General features: G+C 44.2%; 1 protein-coding gene across 5 annotated transcripts in view; it reads right to left on the bottom strand.

Annotated features, from left to right (window-relative positions):
- Positions 1–20,818, bottom strand: part of LOC136624889 (diacylglycerol O-acyltransferase 2-like) — a 41,449-nt gene that overhangs the window by 13,497 nt on the left and 7,134 nt on the right. For 3 of the 5 annotated variants that reach the window (XM_066598818.1, XM_066598839.1, XM_066598831.1), the window contains exons 1-6: positions 14,000–14,222; positions 10,756–10,869; positions 6,074–6,164; positions 3,125–3,232; positions 2,754–2,824; positions 759–963 (exon numbers count right to left, since the gene is read on the bottom strand). In XM_066598818.1, coding sequence (XP_066454915.1) covers positions 759–963; positions 2,754–2,824; positions 3,125–3,232; positions 6,074–6,164; positions 10,756–10,773 — 493 coding nt within the window. In that variant the 5' untranslated portion in view covers positions 10,774–10,869; positions 14,000–14,222. Of the gene's footprint in view, positions 1–758; positions 964–2,753; positions 2,825–3,124; positions 3,233–6,073; positions 6,165–7,532; positions 7,626–10,755; positions 10,870–13,999; positions 14,223–20,818 lie in introns of those variants that run through there. The other 2 variants (XM_066598819.1, XM_066598823.1) reach the window with 2 other exon arrangements.

Genomic DNA, 20,818 nt, shown 5'->3' on the forward strand with positions numbered 1-20,818 from the left:
TTGTTCCCACAGCTAGGCTACATTCACACGGGAGAGCGTGCGCGTTTTTTTTAAGACGATGGAAAGAGCTTTTAAAATTGTGATCCTCAGGTGCATGTTGCATGTGCGTCAGAGGATTGCAAGGGTTGCCCATTGATTTCAATAGGAAACATCACATTGTGCTCGCATGCACAGCGCACGGTATGCAAGTGACATGCAATGCCTTTTAAAGTCCCATGAAAAACAATGGGTGAGGCATTTCGAGGGAACGCCCAAAGATAGAATATGATTGTTTGATATTTATCTTAGCATCACTGTGAGGAAAGAAAAAAAATGCTCATGTAAGTAAGCCTGTTCAAAAGAATGGAGTTTATATTCATGCATCTCGCAACACACAAAACCTGCGTGACAATCTCCCCCCATGTGAATGTAGCCTTACAAATAGACATACCAGTTCCATAAGAATGACATACTCTATGACTATAATGACTTCCAGTAGTGACAGGGGGGTGCAGAGGTTGCAGACTTTTAGCTCCATGTAGGTAGCCCAACAACTGTGGATAGAGAAGCTTTAGCTGTACCCATGTCTAACTAAGAAAAAAGATGGGTTCTGGTCATTTTCTTTTGCCAATTGGCCCTATAAGGCCAAACCATTTAATTAACCCCTACTTGTATGACACACATGTACAGCATGGTAAGTGTATTGTTAACTGCAGGTTCGGAATGGACTGTAAACTGCTTTGTAGGACAGCGTTCACTCTTTGCACTGGTACATTTACCTGCAGCCAGTAGGTAATCTCGGTATAAAGGCACCTTAAAATTTCCTGCTAATGTGGTCAGGTGTGGCTTCAAGTTGGGAAAGATGTGCGAAAATCCCGTACTGTCTGTGCCAAAATTGCAGAATGCTCCGAAGCTCATGATGCCGTGAGGGTGGTAGGCAAAGATATAGTTGTGTTTCGGGTCTAGATCGGCAGTTTTATGGAGCTGGAAGTACAAAAAGAAGAACATCGTTAATATCCTTATCATTTTGTATTGTGACCTGCACATTAAGACCATTTGTAACTAGAAGAGGTCGTACCGTGAAGACAAAAATATTAGCCGTTTTTAAATCCTTGAACTGCTCAATAAAGGTGTGTTCAATCAGAACGATTATCATTCCAAAAATCGTTCAAAGAACTAAAGCGAACGATAATCGCTCAGTTTAAACGTTAAAGGGGTTGTCCCGCGCCGAAACGGGTTTTTTTTTTTTTTTCAACCCCCCCTGTTCGGCGCGAGACAACCCCGATGCAGGGGTTAAAAAAGAACACCGGAGAGCGCTTACCTGAATCCCCGCGCTCCGGTGACTTCTTACTTACCTGATGAAGATGGCCGTGGGGATCTTCTCACTCGGTGGACCGCAGGGCTTCTGTGCGGTCCATTGCCGATTCCAGCCTCCTGATTGGCTGGAATCGGCACGTGACGGGGCGGAGCTACACGGAGCTACACGGAGCCCCATTCAGAAAAGAAGAAGACCCGGACTGCGCAAGCGCGGCTAATTTGGCTATTAGACGGCGAAAATTAGTCGGCTCCATGGAAACGAGGACGCTAGCAACGGAGCAGGTAAGTGAAAAACTTCTTATAACTTCTGTATGGCTCATAATTAATGCACAATGTACATTACAAAGTGCATTAATATGGCCATACAGAAGTGTATAGACCCACTTGCTGCCGCGGGACAACCCCTTTAAGTTTCAGCCGGCATGAAAACCGTTGGCTTAGGCTTTTTGTTGCGTTTAAACATTGGTTCAGCGTTACACACAGGAATAAGTGATTATTCCCAGCAAGAGAAACCAAGTAATCTTGTAGATATGATACCTTTTAATGGCTAACAAAAATACATGATGTTATAGCAAGCTTACAAACCTCTCAGGGTCCTTACTCAGGAATAATGAATGCTAGCCTTAGATGCATTCTAGCTTTAAAGAGTGTTGGTGTGAACGGTGTTCTGTCTTGCTGGATCGTTTGTCATCTCTGGGCTAGTTAGACCCTTAGGTTCCAGTGCGGGGCCACCCTTATCGAGGTGATCGCCCTGCTTGCAGCAGGATTCTGGTGGATGTTGTCTCATTAGAGTAGGGACCTGCGAGACAATGAGGAGCCTTGAAGTGGCTCGCGACTTAAATGATTTGGCCAATTCATGAAGCAATACCTCATACTTTCATAGCAATTCCATCTGTTATGTGTGCAGGTATGTTTGGTGAGTGTGTTGGCCGTTTGTCAGTCCTATATTATGTCTGTCCGTGAGTCCAGTTCCCAGTATGCAGTTCCCTGTCCCTTTAGTGTTCCAGCCAGCACATCCTGTGGGAACACAATACCACTCCTGTTCTTTGGTATGGCGAGGTGCTCCCAGTGGACATAACAGGTATATTCTACTTATTGTGCCCACATACTTTCTTTGATACTTAGGAACTCAACTCTTGTCATTATACCATAACCTAAAGGGAACCAGTCTTCAGTTTTGAGCCCCATAAACGATGTTATGAGGCTCAAAGGTGAAGGGATGGGGGAAGCTGTCTTTCATTCTCACCAGGCGCCCTGTTCCAGCGCTGTATTGCCACAAAGTTGGTGCGTGCCAGCAGCTTGACTCTTTCTGTTCATACATTTGTCAAAGATTGACTGCAGTTTTTTTTTTTTTCATTCTTCCTTAAAAGAATTTCTAGTTCAATTAATCTTTTCCTTACATGGTGTAATTACTGGAAAACATATACACTCTACACAGCTCTTATATTTTCACCTACCTTTATTGGGAAATAATCTTTAAAATATTTCCACATGGTCCATTTGCTCATCCAAAGAGACCTCCTTCCACCTGCAAAACCGACAACAATATTAATAAGATTTAAATTTGATGAAAGATTTGAATGTTCCAATTAACATATTAGATTGCTAACCTTAAAAAGGGGTTGTCTAGGTCTTAAAAATTGATGGCCTAACCTCAGCCGATCAGCAGATTGATCCAGGGCGGAAGACCCCCACTAATTGTACACCTAAACCCGTACAACCCTTTTTTAGGCATAAAACTTAGATCTTAGAAGGGATTTTCAATTTTCTTCCCATATACATAAAATATATATATATATGTCTCGTGTTCGTACATTTTACTACTTACCTCTCTCTGGAGTTTTCCAATCCGAGATCATCCAGATGATGTAGATGACAAACGCTGGCCATAATTGGCAGTATATGACCCAAGTGATGAGGAGCGCACACACTGGACCTGAAAATACAAGAAATGGCTCTATGGGATAGACGTGTACAAAGTAGTAATCACGAGGAAAGTTTGAGCTGTAATAAAATAATCCTCTCTATACCCGATTTGGCATATTTGTTAATTGTGGGTCCCTCAGTGGCAAATTGATAGGCCGCATTCCAGGTACAGGAAAAATTAACCCTGGAACAGCACCCATTAATATCAATAGGCATCCACTCATTTCATATATACTGGCCATCCACTAAAATCGAAGGCCATATTTGTTCCAAAATTATCTGGAGGGGAACAGTATACCATAATGAGATGAATTATATAGTAAGATGAGAGCAATTCCAAAGTGTGGTGATATTTTTTTTCCTAAAGCTTGAAGTAGTTATAGGATGAGGACCAATATTATAATATATGGGTATTGTTAAGGTTTGTGGCCGCCATTTTGTCTCTTCTCCCCCACTGGCAACTGCAGCATACGTTCTCCTAGTCTTTCCTGCAGGCACCCAACTCTGGCGCGCACATGCCTGTGCTCTCAAAGGGATAACATACACCTTCCCCTGCCAAACATGAGTTACCCTTGGCTATATCAGGCACCTTCCAACTAAGGAAGGTATCTGAGTTTTTGGTTCAACTTAAAGGGGTTGTCCCGCGGCAGCAAGTGGGTCTATACACTTCTGTATGGCCATATTAATGCACTTTGTAATGTACATTGTGCATTAATTATGAGCCATACAGAAGTTATAAAAAGTTTTATACTTACCTGCTCCGTTGCTGGCGTCCTCGTCTCCATGGTGCCGACTAATTTTCGCCCTCCGATGGCCAAATTAGCCGCGCTTGCGCAGTCCGGGTCTTCTCCTGTTCTCTATGGGGCTCCGTGTAGCTCCGTGTAGCTCCGCCCCGTCACGTGCCGATTCCAGCCAATCAGGAGGCTAGAATCGGCAATGGACCGCACAGAAGCCCTGCGGTCCACGGAGACAGAGGATCCCGGCGGCCATCTTCAGCAGGTGAGTATGAAGACGCCGGACCGCCGGGATTCAGGTAAGCGCTGTGCGGGTTGTTTTTTTAACCCCTGCATCGAGGTTGTCTCGCGCCGAACGGGGGGGGGGTTAAAAAAAAAAAAAAAAAACCGTTTCGGCGCGGGACAACCCCTTTAAGGTGCGGTCTTGTTTATACCCACTCAGGTTTCTGACTCTTGTGTATTCTTGCTCCTGACCATGACTTCTTGTATTGGCCATTCTCCTGTCCTGTTTGTACTGTGCTGAACCCATTCTGTATGTCCTGACCTCCAGCTTGAATTATGCTGCCTGTCCCAACCAGGATTGATTTAACTACACCTCTGTTCACAAGTTCAGGTTTCGGGGCGGCATCAGCTGCCACAAACCTGGAACAACTTCCAGTGTAACAGTCTGGGGACCCCTCAGCGACGCACTGGTGGGGTGAAAGGGCGAAGACCGGAGTTCCTCAGGTGTCGCTTCTGAATTTGGACCAAGGCAAAACCAGTGTGTGGCACAGAGAAACCATTGTCCACTGACCCAAAGAGATATTATATTAACCCTTTCCAATCCACTGTCTGACATCTTCCAACATTCTGATTGAAGCCTGTACAGCTCCGATGTCGGAAGACGTCCGGCAAGGTATTCCTATTGTATATTACTGACCACTCTGCTGTCGGGGGCCTCTCCAGCATGTCACATACTGCAGTACTGGCTCTAGCCAGCAGATGGCGTCATTGTAAAATGGCAGAAAGAGAAAGCCCCCTAGGAAACCCTGAATCCAAAATTAGATTGCAAAGGGTTGAAGAGGTTGTACCAGGATCACAAGTTATCCCCTATCCACAGCATAAGGAATAACATGCTGATCGGTGGGGGTCTCACTGCCAATGTAAAATAAATGTGATCCTTTACACATACAGTACAAACTTAGATGTATTATCTTTATAGGATGCATTAAACGGAACCTGTCAGGTCCCTTTTGGTTCCCAGGCTGCATGCAGTATAGTGACAGACATGCAGATTTCAGCAATTTGCCACTTAGTCTGTATTCACACGGATGAGTTTTGCATGTAAGTTCTGTTTGAGTCTGAGATGGACAGAACTTGCACGGAAAAATAGCCCGTTCATTTGAATGTGTTAATTCAGACTTGTGATTTTTCACTTTGACCGATAATCCGAATTTGAAAAATGGCTGCATGTCCTATTCTAGTCCAGTTCTCGGACGAGATTAGGATATTCAGCTGTGCAGCACAAAGACAGGGTTTTCGTGTGCTGTTCAATGTGAGTTGCACCCAAGACTCTCAGGTTCAACTCGCTCCTGGCTGTGTGAACACGGCCTTACACTGATCTGTTTCAGGTGTTTTTTAATATACTTGCATTTGTAAGTTTGTAATGCCGGGCAGAGGGGAGGCTGATACTACTCATTGATATTCAGATACTTATGCTCTCCTCCACAAATCCCTGCCTACTATATTCTGTCCTAAGCTTATGAGACAGAGCGTACCTGTCCACTTAATACATTGCCCTTAAACCCAGCAGCATATTCAGATAACAGATCTGCTTTCATGGGGTTGCCCCACTTTTAGTTATTGGTAACCTGTCCTCCATGGCAGATCGGTTGGGTCCACCAATCAGGACCCCTGGTGGTTAACTGTCTCCCTGCACCTGAGTCTTAGTGTATGAAGTTGTTTTGCTGCCAACAGCAGAAGCCCGGGGTTGTCTTGCAGGCTGAGTCGAATACATTGTAATGAGCCTCAGTCTGCAGTTTTAAGACTAGATTTCTTGGTTTTCTAAAGTAATCAACAGTTTAATCCACTCTAATAGCTCAAAAAGATAACGATTATAACAAATGTATTATTCTTACCTAGTAGCAAAAAGGTCAATATCCATTGCAATACACTAAGAGTCTGCAAGAATTCACGGTATGTAGAGTTGTGTTTCCTCATCTCTTCTCTCTGCAAGAATCGTAGAACAAGCTGTTAGTGGTCAATGATTAAAACAATGGTTAAAATGATCTAATTATTGACAGTACTGTCAAGCTACAGTAGAATATAGGATTCTTATTCAGAGGTCCTAAAATGGCCAAATACACAAAGCTCGGATCAGAAGATCAATTATCCATTGGGTCCTTTGTACGGACGATCCCAACAGCAGCATGCCAGAATAAATTGGACAATGAGGGACAAAGTGTGTTTTTATTGTTAAGTGTTAAACACAATGGGCTTATGCAAAGTGGTAAATGATTAGTCAAATTCAGTGTATCAGGCCATACAATAATATTTGTAGCCAACCACAGACCAAATTTCCAACCTGACAGATCATGTTTGACAAACTATAGTCTGCTAATGAGGACGATAAATTCCAGAGCTAAGCATGTGGTTAGACCAGAGGGCGGATTAATGGGATATTTTTGGTAAAAGTAGGAGACTAGAAAGGTACTGTGATAATGGCAACAAGGTATTGCCTGAACTTCCAAAGCCAGACTGGCTATTCAAGCCGAGTACCCACCCTGCAAATAGTGACCCCACCGCAGGAGAGCAGGCAATTCTAGGATCAAAATGAACAAATGACACCAACCACGGAATGTTAAACCACAGAATGCTTAAAGGGGTTGTCCCGCGCCGAAACGGTTTGTTTTTTTTTTTCAACCCCCCCCCCCGTTCGGCGCGAGACAACCCCGATGCAGGGGTTAAAAAAGAACACCGTAGAGCGCTTACCTTAATCCCCGCGCTCCGGTGACTTCTTACTTACCTGATGAAGATGGCCGCGGGGATCTTCTTCCTCGGTGGACCGCAGGGCTTCTGTGCGGTCCATTGCCGATTCCAGCCTCCTGATTGGCTGGAATCGGCACGTGACGGGGCGGAGCTACACGGAGCTACACGAAGCCCCATTGAGAAAAGCAGAAGACCCGGACTGCGCAAGCGCGTCTAATTTGGCGATTAGCCGCTGAAAATTAGACGGCACCATGGAGACGAGGACGCTAGCAACGGAACAGGTAAGTGAATAACTTTTTATAACTTCTGTATGGCTCATAATTAATGCACAATGTACATTACAAAGTGCATTAATATGGCCATACAGAAGTGTATAGACCCACTTGCTGCCGCGGGACAACCCCTTTAAGTACTAAACATTGGATACAGAGAAACTGAGCAGCAAACTCCTGTATACAGAACTACTAAATACAAATCCACTGAGCACAGAAACTACTGAGCACAGGTCCACAAGATGCAAGCGGTATAACTGTCATGCTTTGCACAAAGGAGCTGGTTTAAAGAGCAACTGAGGTGAAAAACACATTTTTCCATCCCCGCTCTCCTCACCTGACTGCCTGTCACATTCTGGGGGTCTCTTCTGTGTATTCCATCCACTTCCCTGCAGTGCAGCTTCCTGTCTTATGCTCTTCAGCTACCATCTTGTGGCTAAGATTTTTACTTTCAGTTTCACATCAGCACAGCATTAGTTAACCCCTTAAGGACATGGCCAATTTTGGGCATAAAGATGAAACGATTTTTGGCAGACTCCATTTTCAAAAGCCATAACTTTTTTATTTTTCAGTCAATGCGGCTGTATAAGGGTTTGTTTTCTGCGTAGCGAACTGTAGTTTTTATTGGTGCCATTTTTGGGTGCATAGACTATATTGTAAAATTTTTATTAATTTTTTTATGATAACAGGGAGAGAAAACACATAAATTCTGCCATAGATTTTTTTTACAGCGTTAATCACGCACCATAAATGACACAATACATTTTTTCTGCGGGTCGGTACGGTTACAACGATAACAAAATTCTTATATTTTTTTAGTTTTTTTCCATTTTTCTTGCCATAAAAACCTTTTTTGGGAATTAGCATTTTGCCTCAGTTTTTTTTACGCTTTTTGCCATGCATGTTCAATTTATTGTACCTGGCGTTACGTACAATACAGCGATACCAAATATGTGTGATTTAAATTTTTTTAAAAATGTTGTTATGCTAATATGAGGAAAAGCACAAAAAAGGGTTATTTTAATATATTTTTTACATTTTCTTTTTATTACATTATTTTTATCTTCTTTTTACACTATTTTACACTTCTGTCCTGCAATGCCTTATCGCTTGTAATATTGATCAGAGGCAATGGCAATGCAAGACGCCTGTAGCTCGCATCCTGTTGCCATGGCAAAGCATCGGACTCTCTGCGATTTCATCGTGAGAATCTGATGACGTCACAGAGGGAGTGCGCTCCCTCTGTGCGCCCTTTACATGCCACGATCTACATAGATCGCAGCAGGGAAGGAGTTAACAGCGGGGGTCGCTATCCTGATCCACCCCCGCTGTTGCAACGGAAGGTCGGCTATCGGTGACAGCCGGCTCCCGCTGCCGGTAGTGCGGGGTCTCTTCTGATCTTGCGCTATCCACAGGACGTAAATGTACGTCCTGTTGCGTTAAGTACACCTCTACCAGGACGTACATTTATGTCCTGTGGCAGGAAGGGGTTAAAGGGGTTTTCCAAGGAAATACTATTGATGACCTATAGTCAAGATAGGACATCAATAGTTGATCGTCTGGGGTCCATCGCTTGCGAACCCGACTGATCAGCTGAGCAGTCGCATGCTGTCAGCGCCGTAAATGCAGAGGTTGGAGTGGAGGTTCCTCTGTGTAGTGTCTGGCGCTTGTAACTGCAAGCACAGCTTGCGTCGATTTCAATGGTAGCCATGCCTGCAGTTTTAGGTGCTGGCCACCACATAGAGGTCGGTGCAGAGATTTCTGCTGATTCCACTCCGACCTCTGTGTATTTGCGGTGCTGACAGCATGCGCTCAGCTGATCGGTCGGGGTCCTGAGCAATGGACCCCAGCCGATCAACTATTGATGACCTGTCCTGATGATAGGTCATCAATAGTCTTCTTTACGGAAAACCCCTTTAACACTAGCTCATTTATAAATACTGGTGGGATAGCTACATAATTAATGGGGGGGAAAAAAATCACTGGAGAGGCGCTTTAAATTTCTTCACAGAGAAACTGATAGGCTGCCTGGGATGCAAGACAACCCAGTCAGCCTACCGGCGCTGTTGCCAAAGGGAGATGTTAATCCCTCGGTGTCCAGAGCTAAATGACACTGAGCACGTGCCACCCGGAGCATCACGCGGTCCAGGGCTGACGTTGTGACATCACCAGCACCCACGAAGTGCCGGTGCTCTTGGCACCATGACACTTGTGGGTCGGAAATGCTGTGGATTTTTCTGGTGGATTTGTGGCAGAATAATCCCTAGGATAATGCAGTGGCAGACACATGGAGGACACTACACACCTCTCATTCACATGCTGCGGAACAGTCTCAGCACTGACATTAGCAGCATGCTCCCAGGCAGAACTGATATACCGTATACTGTCTAGCACAGCGCCTGGCTGGTTATAGCACAGTATCAATTTCAGGACGGTTTCACATCTGCGCTTCTTCTATCCAAAAGCCAATGAGCTGGGCAGAAAGCGGTCGGCCCCCAATACAGTCAACGGGGTCCGCTCGCTGCTGTTCCGTTCCATCCAGAGACAGAATTGTTTGGCCATGGTGATTCTCTTTTATATTAGTACACTGGTAAGTATATGGACGCTTTCTGTATATTCGCCTTTTTTAAGCTTTACATCTGAATGAAGCCTCTTGTTTCTTTCATGGATCCGCACTTGGCTTTACAAGATGTTTGCTCAGACAGTGTTTAATTGCTGCTTTGGGCATATCCAAAGGACTGAGTAAGGGAGGAGATCTGCAGAAGAACTGCTCCTTGTGCGGTGCTGATCTGCTCACAATCTTAAAGCCTATTTACACATAATGATTATCACTCAAAATTCGTTCAAACGTCTGAAAATGAGCGATAATCGTTACATGTAAACACGGGCATCGCACACTTTTCGTTTGAACGATGATTTTAAGGTGAATTTAAAACCCATCGTTCAGCTACTGACAGGTAAAGCAAATACATTTACCTGTCAGTAGACCGCATGCTGTTATCTCCACATTGTCTATAACATTGTAATCTGCCAGCAACTGTGAGCACTAATGCCCATTAGCAGCTTATTACGTTTATTTGCATGCAAATGAGCCTCCAGGAGCTGTATTCAGATAACAGCAGGTGGTCTGTTATCTGCATACAGCTCCTTTGTTCTGCCAAGGGGCTGCAAGCTGAATACAATGTTATCAACGGCTCCTGCTGAGAACACAGTGTGCAGTCCCTGCTATCAGCTCTCCAGCCGAAAGATCGATTTTATGCTCACCTAAAAATCACCATTCGGCTGAAAAGTAAACAATGGTAGCATTTATAACCAACGATTATCGCTCAAAGAACATCGTTTGAGCGAATTTTGAGTGATAATTGTTGCATGTAAATGGGCCTTAACACTTTATGCAAATAGATTGCTAAATCTTTCAGTCGTTTGAAAGATTATCTGTGCGTGTAAATGGGCCTTTACTCAGGACATCAGATCAGGCAGAATACTTTTCCAGTTTACCTGCTAGAACCATCTAGAACATGGCAAAAACCACATGTGTTCTTATTCCGCGTGGCACTCACCTCCTGGGAGGAATCCATCTGAGAGGCAGCTGTGGCTTTGGTCACATATCTGAATATACAAAGGTCCACATAGGAGTTCAACAGTGAAGAAGCCAGTAAATCATACACCTATTGCTGGAAGAAAGCAGACGGTCAATCCAATATCTAACCTATCACCATCGATTGTGCAGATGAAGACAAAGAAATATCTGCCTCTCAAGGAGGTGGTTTTCTGGGCAGATTTCACTACAATCACGAGTTCTCTTCACTGGATATATATCCACTTGGGTCCAGAAGCAGTTGGACGGGACACCCTTTATAGTTTAACCTCCTGATTCCACCACAATCAATTTTAAAGCAAATCCATCAATATGTGATAGAAGTGCAGACTTTCAGTGTTAATTGAAGGGGTTTAACAGAAATATTAGAAGATGTGTTCTTTCCCTGTGCAAATGCACATGAAAATAGACCGAATTGCGCACGCCAAATACACGCATGTACGAGATCTCTTGAAATCAATGGGTTCTATTTCCTGCATATTGTGCGTGCAAATTTTTTTGTTCAAATGCATATGCAAATTAGTCTGTGTGAATTGGGCATGTGCAAAGAGTGTCATTAATAGGCTGTAAGCCTTTATATGCTTGATCTATGTGCAAGTATGATACTAATTTCCCGTCACCCAATATATGGTAGATGTGCGAATGGTTATCAGTATTTTGCACATGTGCAACCTCCATTATATAGCATGCTGCTGGAAAGTGGGGGTGTTTTTATAAAACGTTTGGCCACCTTCTGTGATTATTTTAACAAAATTATAAGGATTATTTTTAATACCTACATAGTTCTATTAAAGACGCAGGTCCATCGTGTTCAACCTTTTTGCTAGATGCAGATCCTTTGTAGTCAATGACTACTAGGGATGAGCGAACGTGTCCGTTACGGACACATCCGCACCCGGACACCGGCTTTGCCGAACACTGCAGTGTTCGCGCGTAAGTGTCCGGGTGCCGCCGGGGGGCGGGGAGATGCGCGGCGGCGCGGGCGGCAGTAGCGGGGAACAGGGGGGAGCCCTCTCTCTCTCCCTCTCCCCCCCACTCCCCGCCGCACCCCCCCGCGCTGCCACGGCGGCCCCCGAACTTTTTCGCCCGAACACTGAAGTGTTCGCAAAGTTCGGTGTTCGGGCGAAAAAGGGGCGGAGCCGAACGTGTTCGCTCATCTCTAATGACTACCTAAAGTCAGAATTCGCAATCATCCCCTTTAGTTGCCTTCTATGTTCTTCTAGGACTTCTGGTGTTGCTAAGACCCCTAGTGCTTTCCTTCTTTTTAAGGCTTCTTTCACACGAGCGCATATACAGCACGTTTTTACGCCCGACAGATATATGCGGCCATCTGGTTTCCAATGCATTCATTCACATGGGCGAATATATGGTGCGTAAAAACGTTGAGCGGTGAAAAAGGAACATTCGTGACCGAAATACGTCCTGCGTATATACGGTGGCTAAAAAGATAGTTCTGGAACTATCTTTTGCCCGATATATGCCGGTGGCTCCCATAGGCTCCTATGGGAGTTGGACAAAGAAAGGAAGGGGGAGGCATTTTAGCAGTGTCCAATGCTGCATAAAGCTTACAGGTGCCTCTATATAGGCATTGGAAGGCATCCTGAGGATTTTTGCAGAGCGAGGGTTTTCCGAGGTGCAACGTATTATTTCGCTAAAAGTGACACTCATGGTCGTGTGAATGGACGATAAAATGCTGGCTGTGATGGGGTGCGGAGTCTAAATTCTGCACATTGTGTCACAGTCCATATACTTCTGGAACCAAGCGTGTATTGCCCAGGGTGTTGGAAGCTCTATACTACCACTTGACTTTTACCATCAAACTTTTACACATGTGGCGAACAAGAATAATGCGTCTTATTAGCTGCCAGCCTATTAGCTTCTTATTTTATCCCACTGTTAGGGCTTATTCACAGGGGCGATATTCCCATGCGAGTTCCTTCTGATTGCAATATAGACGGAACGCTCAAGGGAAAAGAAGCCATCTGAATGGCTTCATTCACAGAAACGTATTTTAACTTGGACTGATGGTCCTATTTTTTCATGAGCCTCACGCAAGAGTGAATATGTAATGTGCATTGTCCTGCACACCGGACAGCAGGCATGCCCATGGGCCATGTAAAGCGAGTTGCGTACAAGATTTTCGGGTACAACTCACATCGCCTGTGTGAATAAGCCCTTATCTATAACTAGCCATTCGTACTGCAATACTTAAACAGATTGTCCCATGAAAATAAATTATCCCCTATCTACAGGATAACATGCTGCTCGCTGGTGGTCTGACGTCTAGGACCCCCACCAATCCTGAAAACGGGGGTGCAGAAAGCAGTAGAGGTTGCATATTTGCACCACTGCTCCGTTCATTGCAATGCGACCGCTAGAGATAGCCACGTACTTGAACTCAACTATCTCCATTAGTCCTACTAAAAGTAATGGAATGGTGGTGCCTATGCATGACTGCCATGGCTTTCACTGTGGCATTCTCAGCAACAATGGGGGTCCCAGAAGTTGGACCCCCACCAATCTGGAAGCATTTTCCCTATTTTGTGGATAGGGGGTAACAATTTTGTAGGATAACCCCTTTAAAGGGCTTTTGGAGGACTTTTACTATTGATGACCTAAGAGGGCAGCAACATAGTTAAAGGGGTTATCCAGAGACTTTTATTATTGATGAACTACGCTCAGGATAGGTCATCAACAGCTGATTGGCAGGGGGGTCATTGCTCGGAGGGGTTACTGATCAGCTGATCGTGTAGAGAACGCTGCCAACATTGCGGCGGCCCAATTTGATACTACAGGCATTGAATTTAGCTCTGCGTTTACTGACAGCAGGCCTGGTCATCAGCTGGGATCACAAGCGGTGGACACCCAACTGATCAACTATTGATGACCTATCCTTAGCATAGCCCATCAATAATAAAAGTCTCTGGACAAGCCCTTTAACTATGTCTTACACGCAATATTGCATTGAGTTGCCCAGTTAGTTTGTGACAAAACATGAGTTGTGTAATGTATCATTTTAGGCTCCCATAGGATTCAAAAGGGTTAATTCCTCCCGTGTACAAACATTTATCTATCCGAGGCCTTCAATATATGCTATAAATATGGATGCTTGTGAAATAGTCCGGCTCAGCACTGGAATACACTTCTCCACAGGCCACAGCATTGAGCTTGTCCCCCTTACAGAAGTCATCCATACAGAAACCTACCTCCTCCCCAGTAGGGAAGATACTAGTCTGTAGTCCGCTGAGCATGTCATTGGCAGGGGTCATCCACAGCTGTGCACACACTGAATGGCACACATGGTCCTGAGCTTAGGATGGCATGGCAGATGGAGCTGTCTGGTACCCACGCACACTCTCACACATACACGATGCAAGGCCGATGCTGATTTGCTGCTTTCTGCGGCTTCGGATTGGGCAAAGCTTCTTTTTTTTTCTGTGCCTGAAATTCATCAGATGATGTGATGTAGCAGGAAAAGAATTAACTCCTGCATAGCCAAAGCACCGAATAGGAAATAAAGGCTGAATGATACTCTTCTGATGGGAAATGCAGAAATCTGATCCTCCACAGCGATACAGTGACTGTGCAAGGATGCAATTAGCAAGTTCTTCTATCTCATCTGTTTGTGATGCAACTAAGAAAACTTACCCACATTCTGGAATATATATTCTGCATGTTTTAGCAATATACAGTTGTAATCCTATTGGAAATGAGACTTATTTACAAATTTACAAACTTGCAGCTCTGTGCAAAAATAATCAAACAAGAACTATTTAAATAGCCCAATGCAACTAACATAACAAGTGGTTGTTCTGGTTTTTCCTATATCCCCTTAGTGACCACCAATATGTCTTTAAACCCGCACATAGATCTAACCTGCAGGAGAAGAGAAACCTTATATCCTGGCTGTTTAACCCTTACATGACACAATCAATAGCAACTGCAGCATGCAAGCAGATGACAGGGGGAGGGGCTCCTTTTTTCACTCATTGGCACCCATGGTAGCAGGAGGCAGAGTCTGATAGGTTGATGTCATAGGCATTGTAGAAAGTACTACATAAGTAATGCAGTGTACTATCCTAGTGATGGAATGGTTGCACCTTTAAGTCCCATTCAGGGGCTAAAAAAACAGTGTCAAAAAAGTTTAATTAAAAAAAAGAAGCCAGTAAAAAAAATAATTAGATTTTTCCCCACAAAAATCATTTTTTTAAATGGATGATAAAATACCATTTAAAAAAAAAAAAAGCAATACATAGGTATTACCATGTTTTGTAACGAGCTAAACAATTAAAATATTTAGTTATTTTTCTTGCATGGTGAACGCCGTGTAATACTATATAATATTTGCTCCTCAGTAAACTACTGCTCACCTATTAGATCCCTGATCAGTGTCAGTAGAACACCAGGGGTCACACGATTGACTCCTATAACTATGGACAGTCCAGTCCATGGACTAGACCATTCTCCTGTGCAGATAGGGCCCACTGTAGAAGAAAGGGATGTGGGCCGAATTTTAAATACAAGTATATTAGAAAATGTTATTATTTCATATTCAATAACTAAACAAAAACTATAAACACTGTAAAAAGTGGGCAACCCCTTAAAATCCCCTATTTGTCATACATTGGGTATGTTCACACCGGACAGAAACACGCAGATTTCCTTGTGGATTTTACTGTACCTTGAAACGTGTGAAATCTGGGTGGAAACCCAGGCAAAAACTGGCCCAATACAGATTTTAAAATCCGTGCTACAGCTCAATTTCCGTACAGACCAATATCACATGTGGATGAGATTCATTAAAATATCATGCATCTGCTTGATACTGTTATCCACTGTGGATTTTACCTGCAAAATTCGGCAGCATTTCTGCTGTGTGTGTACGTACCCTCAGGGCTCACGTCCACGACCGCGTCTTCACTGTGTATTATGCGTGCGTTGAACGCACGTATGAGCGGTGAATGGAGTCAATGAAAGTCAATGGACTTTCATTGATCCATGCACACCGCCATGTGGGCACTGCATATCGATACGCATGAGAAATAGATCGCAGCATGCTCTATTTCTCTGCGTACAAACACAGCGTGAAAGCTATACGTTTGTATAGGCAGCGTATGGTGGGTATACCGTAGGTATGAGCACTTAGGGTGCCATTGGACTGAGTGATTTATCGTTCGCACAAGCGCATGATATCAGAGATTGCGCGTGCAGCCTGTTTATACAGGCAGATAAATCCTTCACATTCACTAAAGAAGAACCCCAGTATATGTAGTTATATTGTATTTATAATCCAACATCGTGAGGATGAGGAGAAAGTGAAGCTACAGTTTAGTCCGGGCTCACATGGCCGTATGCGGAATCCGCTTGCGGAGGCGCACAGAAGATTCCAGCTATGAGCCCGGCCGTGATCCTGCGTGGTTGATGAATAGCTGTAATTGAACTAATCACAGCCATTCATCGAGTGCTGGCTGTGATTGGCTAAGTGTCAGCCAATCACAGCCAGCGCTTCCAGGAGGCGGGGTTTTTCAATCCCTGGCCAGAAGATGATGAAGACAAACAGTGCCGGGGATCGAGAAGAAGCTGCAGCGGCGCCCCAGACAGTGTGCGAGAGGTGACGTATACCTATTTTTGTCTTCAGTTACAGTTTATTTTCGGGGTAGGGCTTATATTTCAAGCCTCCCCTTCCCCGCGAAAATCCTCACATGTGATGCTACAAAGTTGGGTGACTTTGTAGAGCCACATGCGACTTTGTAGCGCTAAAAATTGCGGTATTGTCAAGAGAAGACGCTGCAATATCGCACTGTTGAGCGATGTGATATCGCTGCAATATTCTCGCGGCGATGCCGCCCTTGTGAAGGGGACCTAAAATCGCACGATTTTATAGTGAGAACGTTAATAGGACTTTCTAATGTAAAAAAAACCCGTCTTTATTTATTTATTTTTTTAAATGTTACTTCAAATTTGCATAGAAGCCGCCAAATTAAAGGGGGTATTCGCTCAGCAATCAGACTTTGCTGCTGAAGCCTGTGATTGGCTGAGCGGTCCTGTGCACAACAAACGGCACATACCCGCCCGCCGGCTTCTTCTGGTGTATGAGCAGCAGGCACTGAAGCTCCAGTGTAAGATAGGGAGCCATTGGAGTAGCCAAGTATGTCTTTTTTCTTTCTTTTACACAATTCTAAGTTTGTCTGTTTTTTTTAAAGTCCTAGAAAACCTCTTGAAATATTATTACATGTACTGTTTTTTGTACTACTATGTAATAATATAATAGAAACAGTATTACATTAACATGGAATGTGGAAGAAATTATAAGCCACTGGGCCAAGGAAATCAGGATCAGTGGCTGCTGCCATAACTGGCCAACTGGAATCACCTGTAGATACCTTGGGCTTCATGAAGCTGTACTGGTCATATGTTGTATCTCATGGGGTGAGATAGGGCGGCGCTATAGAGAAGAGATACGGTCAAATCTTTATAACAGTTCTTAGAAGTTCTAATAGGCAGTTTCTGACTTGCAGAAAGAGCAGATGGCATTGGCACTTGATGCTGTCTTGGCTCTACTTAGTTACTAACAAAGTTACTCCCCAGACATTACTCATCCTACGGAGCTAAGGTTCACTCTGGCAACAGCTTGGAACTTGACAGGGCTGTTTCCACTATGCTGTGAAAGTCAGCCCTCAGAGCTATCTTCTTCTTAGCACAACCGTGCTAGAGTTACAAATCTCACAACCGTCACAACACTACACACAAAGTGAGTGGGAACACACTACCTAAAGCCTCAATTTGCATACACTCAATTTGCAGCCAGTCTGTCATACTCTGTGCGCCCATGGGAGTAACTACCATGTTTTCCCGAAAATAAGACACGGTCATATTTTTTTGCCCCAAAAAGGGCACAGTGTCTTATTTTTGGGGGGCTTTTACTTACCTGGTCCGCGGCGTCCGGATGCCTCCCAATGGTGTCCGGCGGTGGCGCGGCGTCCTTCTCGTCTCACAGATGTCTTCTTGCTGGCGACCGGACTTTGAATACCCCGCCTCCAACAAAGCGAGCGCTGTGATTGGCTGATCAAGTGCTGGCAGCCAATCACAGCCATCGCTCGATGAACCAATCACAGCCATTCAGTGATGTAATTCACTGAATGGCTGTGATTGGCTCATCGGGCGCCAGCTGTGATTGGCTGCCGGAGCTCGATTAGCCAATCACAGCGCTTTCTTTGCTGGAGGCAGGGTATTCAAAGCCCCGTCGCCAACAGAAGGCAGCTGTGAGATGGAGGAGGATGCCGAACACCACCGCTGCCGCGGACCATGTGAGTATTTTTTTTTTTTTTTGTGGGGGCACCCGAGATAGGTCCTATTTTCAGGGGAGGCCTTATATTTCAAGCCTTCCCAGAAAACCCAATAGGTGTTACTATCAGGGTAGGACCTATTTTCGGGGAAACACAGTATAGGGGATACAGAGGACGCGGTTGCACCCGGGCCCAGGGGCCTTGGGGAGACCATAATGCCTCTCTTCTACATATAGGGAGCCCAGTACTATGGATAAAGCATTGTAGTTGGGGCCCTGTTACAGATTTTGTATTGGGGCCCAGAAACTTCAAGTTACACCTCTGGGTGCGCCGTTACATTTTGTTAAGTCTTATTAGTTAAACTGACAGCATCAAATACAACCTTGAATAAAATTTGTAATAACTTAACATTGTCCCCATTCATCAGGTGATGAAGCCTAAACACTCCTAAAGGGTTAATCTACCCATGCAGATATTTACAAAATTACAGAATTGTCAAGTAAACTATTTAAATGCACATTGGAAAGCAAGAGAAGGGTAGTTAATTCCCCGACCCAACTGAGGTCGACAGGGTGCATAAACTTAACTACTAGGTATAGAAGGAGGCGTTGATAAATAGTTTTTCTCATAACTGAATTTTCTAATCTACTAAAGTACATCCTTCTTTGAATACTATGGTTTTATGTATCTGAGCCCCAAAAAAACAACTGGTCTTTAAAAAGTCTTAAAATTAGGTAAATGCAACTGCAAAAAAAGCTGATAGAAGGAGGATTGATGCGTTGGAGCTGTGGTGCTGGCGAAAGCTGCTGCGTATGTCCTGGATGGCGAGAGTAACAGAGAAGTCCTAAATCGTATAAGACCCGATATATCACTGGAGGGCAAGATGGCCCAGCTCAGGCTCACAGAGGACAAGATGCTGAGGCTCACGTATTTTGGCCATGTAATGTGAGCGGAGTCACTAGAAAAATCTATAATGCTTGGACAGATCACTGGCAAAAGAAGACCCGGCTGCCAAAGAACATGATGGCTGATACTGTCAGAGCTGATACTGGCATGGATATCACACAACTGAAAGAAGCAGTGCAAAACCGAAAAACATGGAGGGAGCTCGCCTTTAGGATTGCCGAGGGTCGTGAGCGACTAGACGGCTAACAACAACCTCAGATGAACAAAAACACGTGATAAATTACACCATCATTTTTCACACATTGCTTCAGCATTTTGGTTTAAGTTTTGTTAAAACAAAATGAAGTCGACCCCATAAATCAACAGCTTGTAGAACCAGCTTATAACTTGAAGCAAAAATTTTCTGTATGACTTTATCAGTCTCTCACAATGTTCTGGAGAAATTTTGGCCCACTCTTCTTTAGAACATTGCTTCAGCTCATTGAGTTTTGTGGGCATTCGTTCATGCATAGCTCTCTTAGGCCTTATTCACATGAATGTTTTATCGCAGGTATTTTGGCATGATAAAATGTCAGGCAAAAAATCGTCCGTCTGGAAAAGATATCACATATGCTGCGGATTCCGGGCAGCCGCCTTCACGTATGGCCGTAAAAGATAGGTCTTGACCTATCTTTTGGCCGCAATCAGCTGATAGCTCCCCTAGAAGCCTATGGGAGCTGCCAGCAAGGGAATGGTGGGGAAGAGACTTTAGCAGCAGCTCACACTGCTAAACTCCCTACCCCTCCCTTTGCTGGCAACTCCCATAAGCTTCTATGGGGGCTTCTATTGCTGCGATCACCCAGCAAAGGGAGGGGTAGAGAGTTTAAAATTGGTAAACTCTCTCCCCCCGACCAACGGAATGGGTGAGAAAACGTGAGATTTACCTGCGATTTGGTTGCAGTTTTTCTTATTCATGGGATTTTCGGCCACAATGCGGGCCGCTGAATATCGCAACGCCCGCATGAAAGAGGCCTTGGGCTAATTTAACATGGACAAGTGCGATACAGCCCAATATCGCTCTTGCCAAAGTACAATGTTCCCACGGATGTGAGGCGTTTTTATGTTAAAAACACCTCGCATCACTTCAGGGAAGTAGTGATCCTCCCCTGGTTTTTTAGAGTCTAGGATGTAGCTCTGGGATTCTATGCAAGTTGTCTGAGCATTGCATGGTCTGAACTTGGGGAAAATTGGCTGGGAGTCCACTCCTGGGAAGACTGTGAACTGCTTTGAATGTTTTCCATTTGTGAATAATCTTTTTCACTATAGAATGATGGAAAAATTGCTTAAAAACTGCCTTCTCCAAGATCATTTCTGATGTATTTCCTCCTTGGTATTGTGTTAACACACTCCTGAATGCTGCAGATCAGCAAACTGCCAAAACTTTTGCTTTTATACGGGTGTTCACAGTTGCTGATCAATTAATCAAGGCCATTTGAATAGTAGCATTTGGCTACCACTTACCTTCTTAATTCCTATGGAAGCAGTAAGGCTATACCCAATTTTTCACACACTGCTTCTCCAGTTTGACCTGTTTTTTGTTAAATAATGACATGGTGTAATGTATCGTGTCTGGTTGCTATTCATCAAAGGTTGTATTCACCCAATTTAAAGACCTTCTAAGGGCCAGATGTTTATTATGTCCTGATACATAAAAACATAGAAGAGGGTGTACTTATTTTCTCATGACTGTAGAGAGTAAAATCAGTAAAAAAAAAAAGAGAAGGAAAGAAGTGGATAGATCAGTGGGTGGGGCACCTATTAAAACAAGCAGGTCATTATAAAGTAACTAAAAAG

The sequence above is a fragment of the Eleutherodactylus coqui genome, chromosome 1 (genome assembly GCF_035609145.1).
Source record: "Eleutherodactylus coqui strain aEleCoq1 chromosome 1, aEleCoq1.hap1, whole genome shotgun sequence".
Lineage (NCBI taxonomy): Eukaryota > Metazoa > Chordata > Amphibia > Anura > Eleutherodactylidae > Eleutherodactylus > Eleutherodactylus coqui.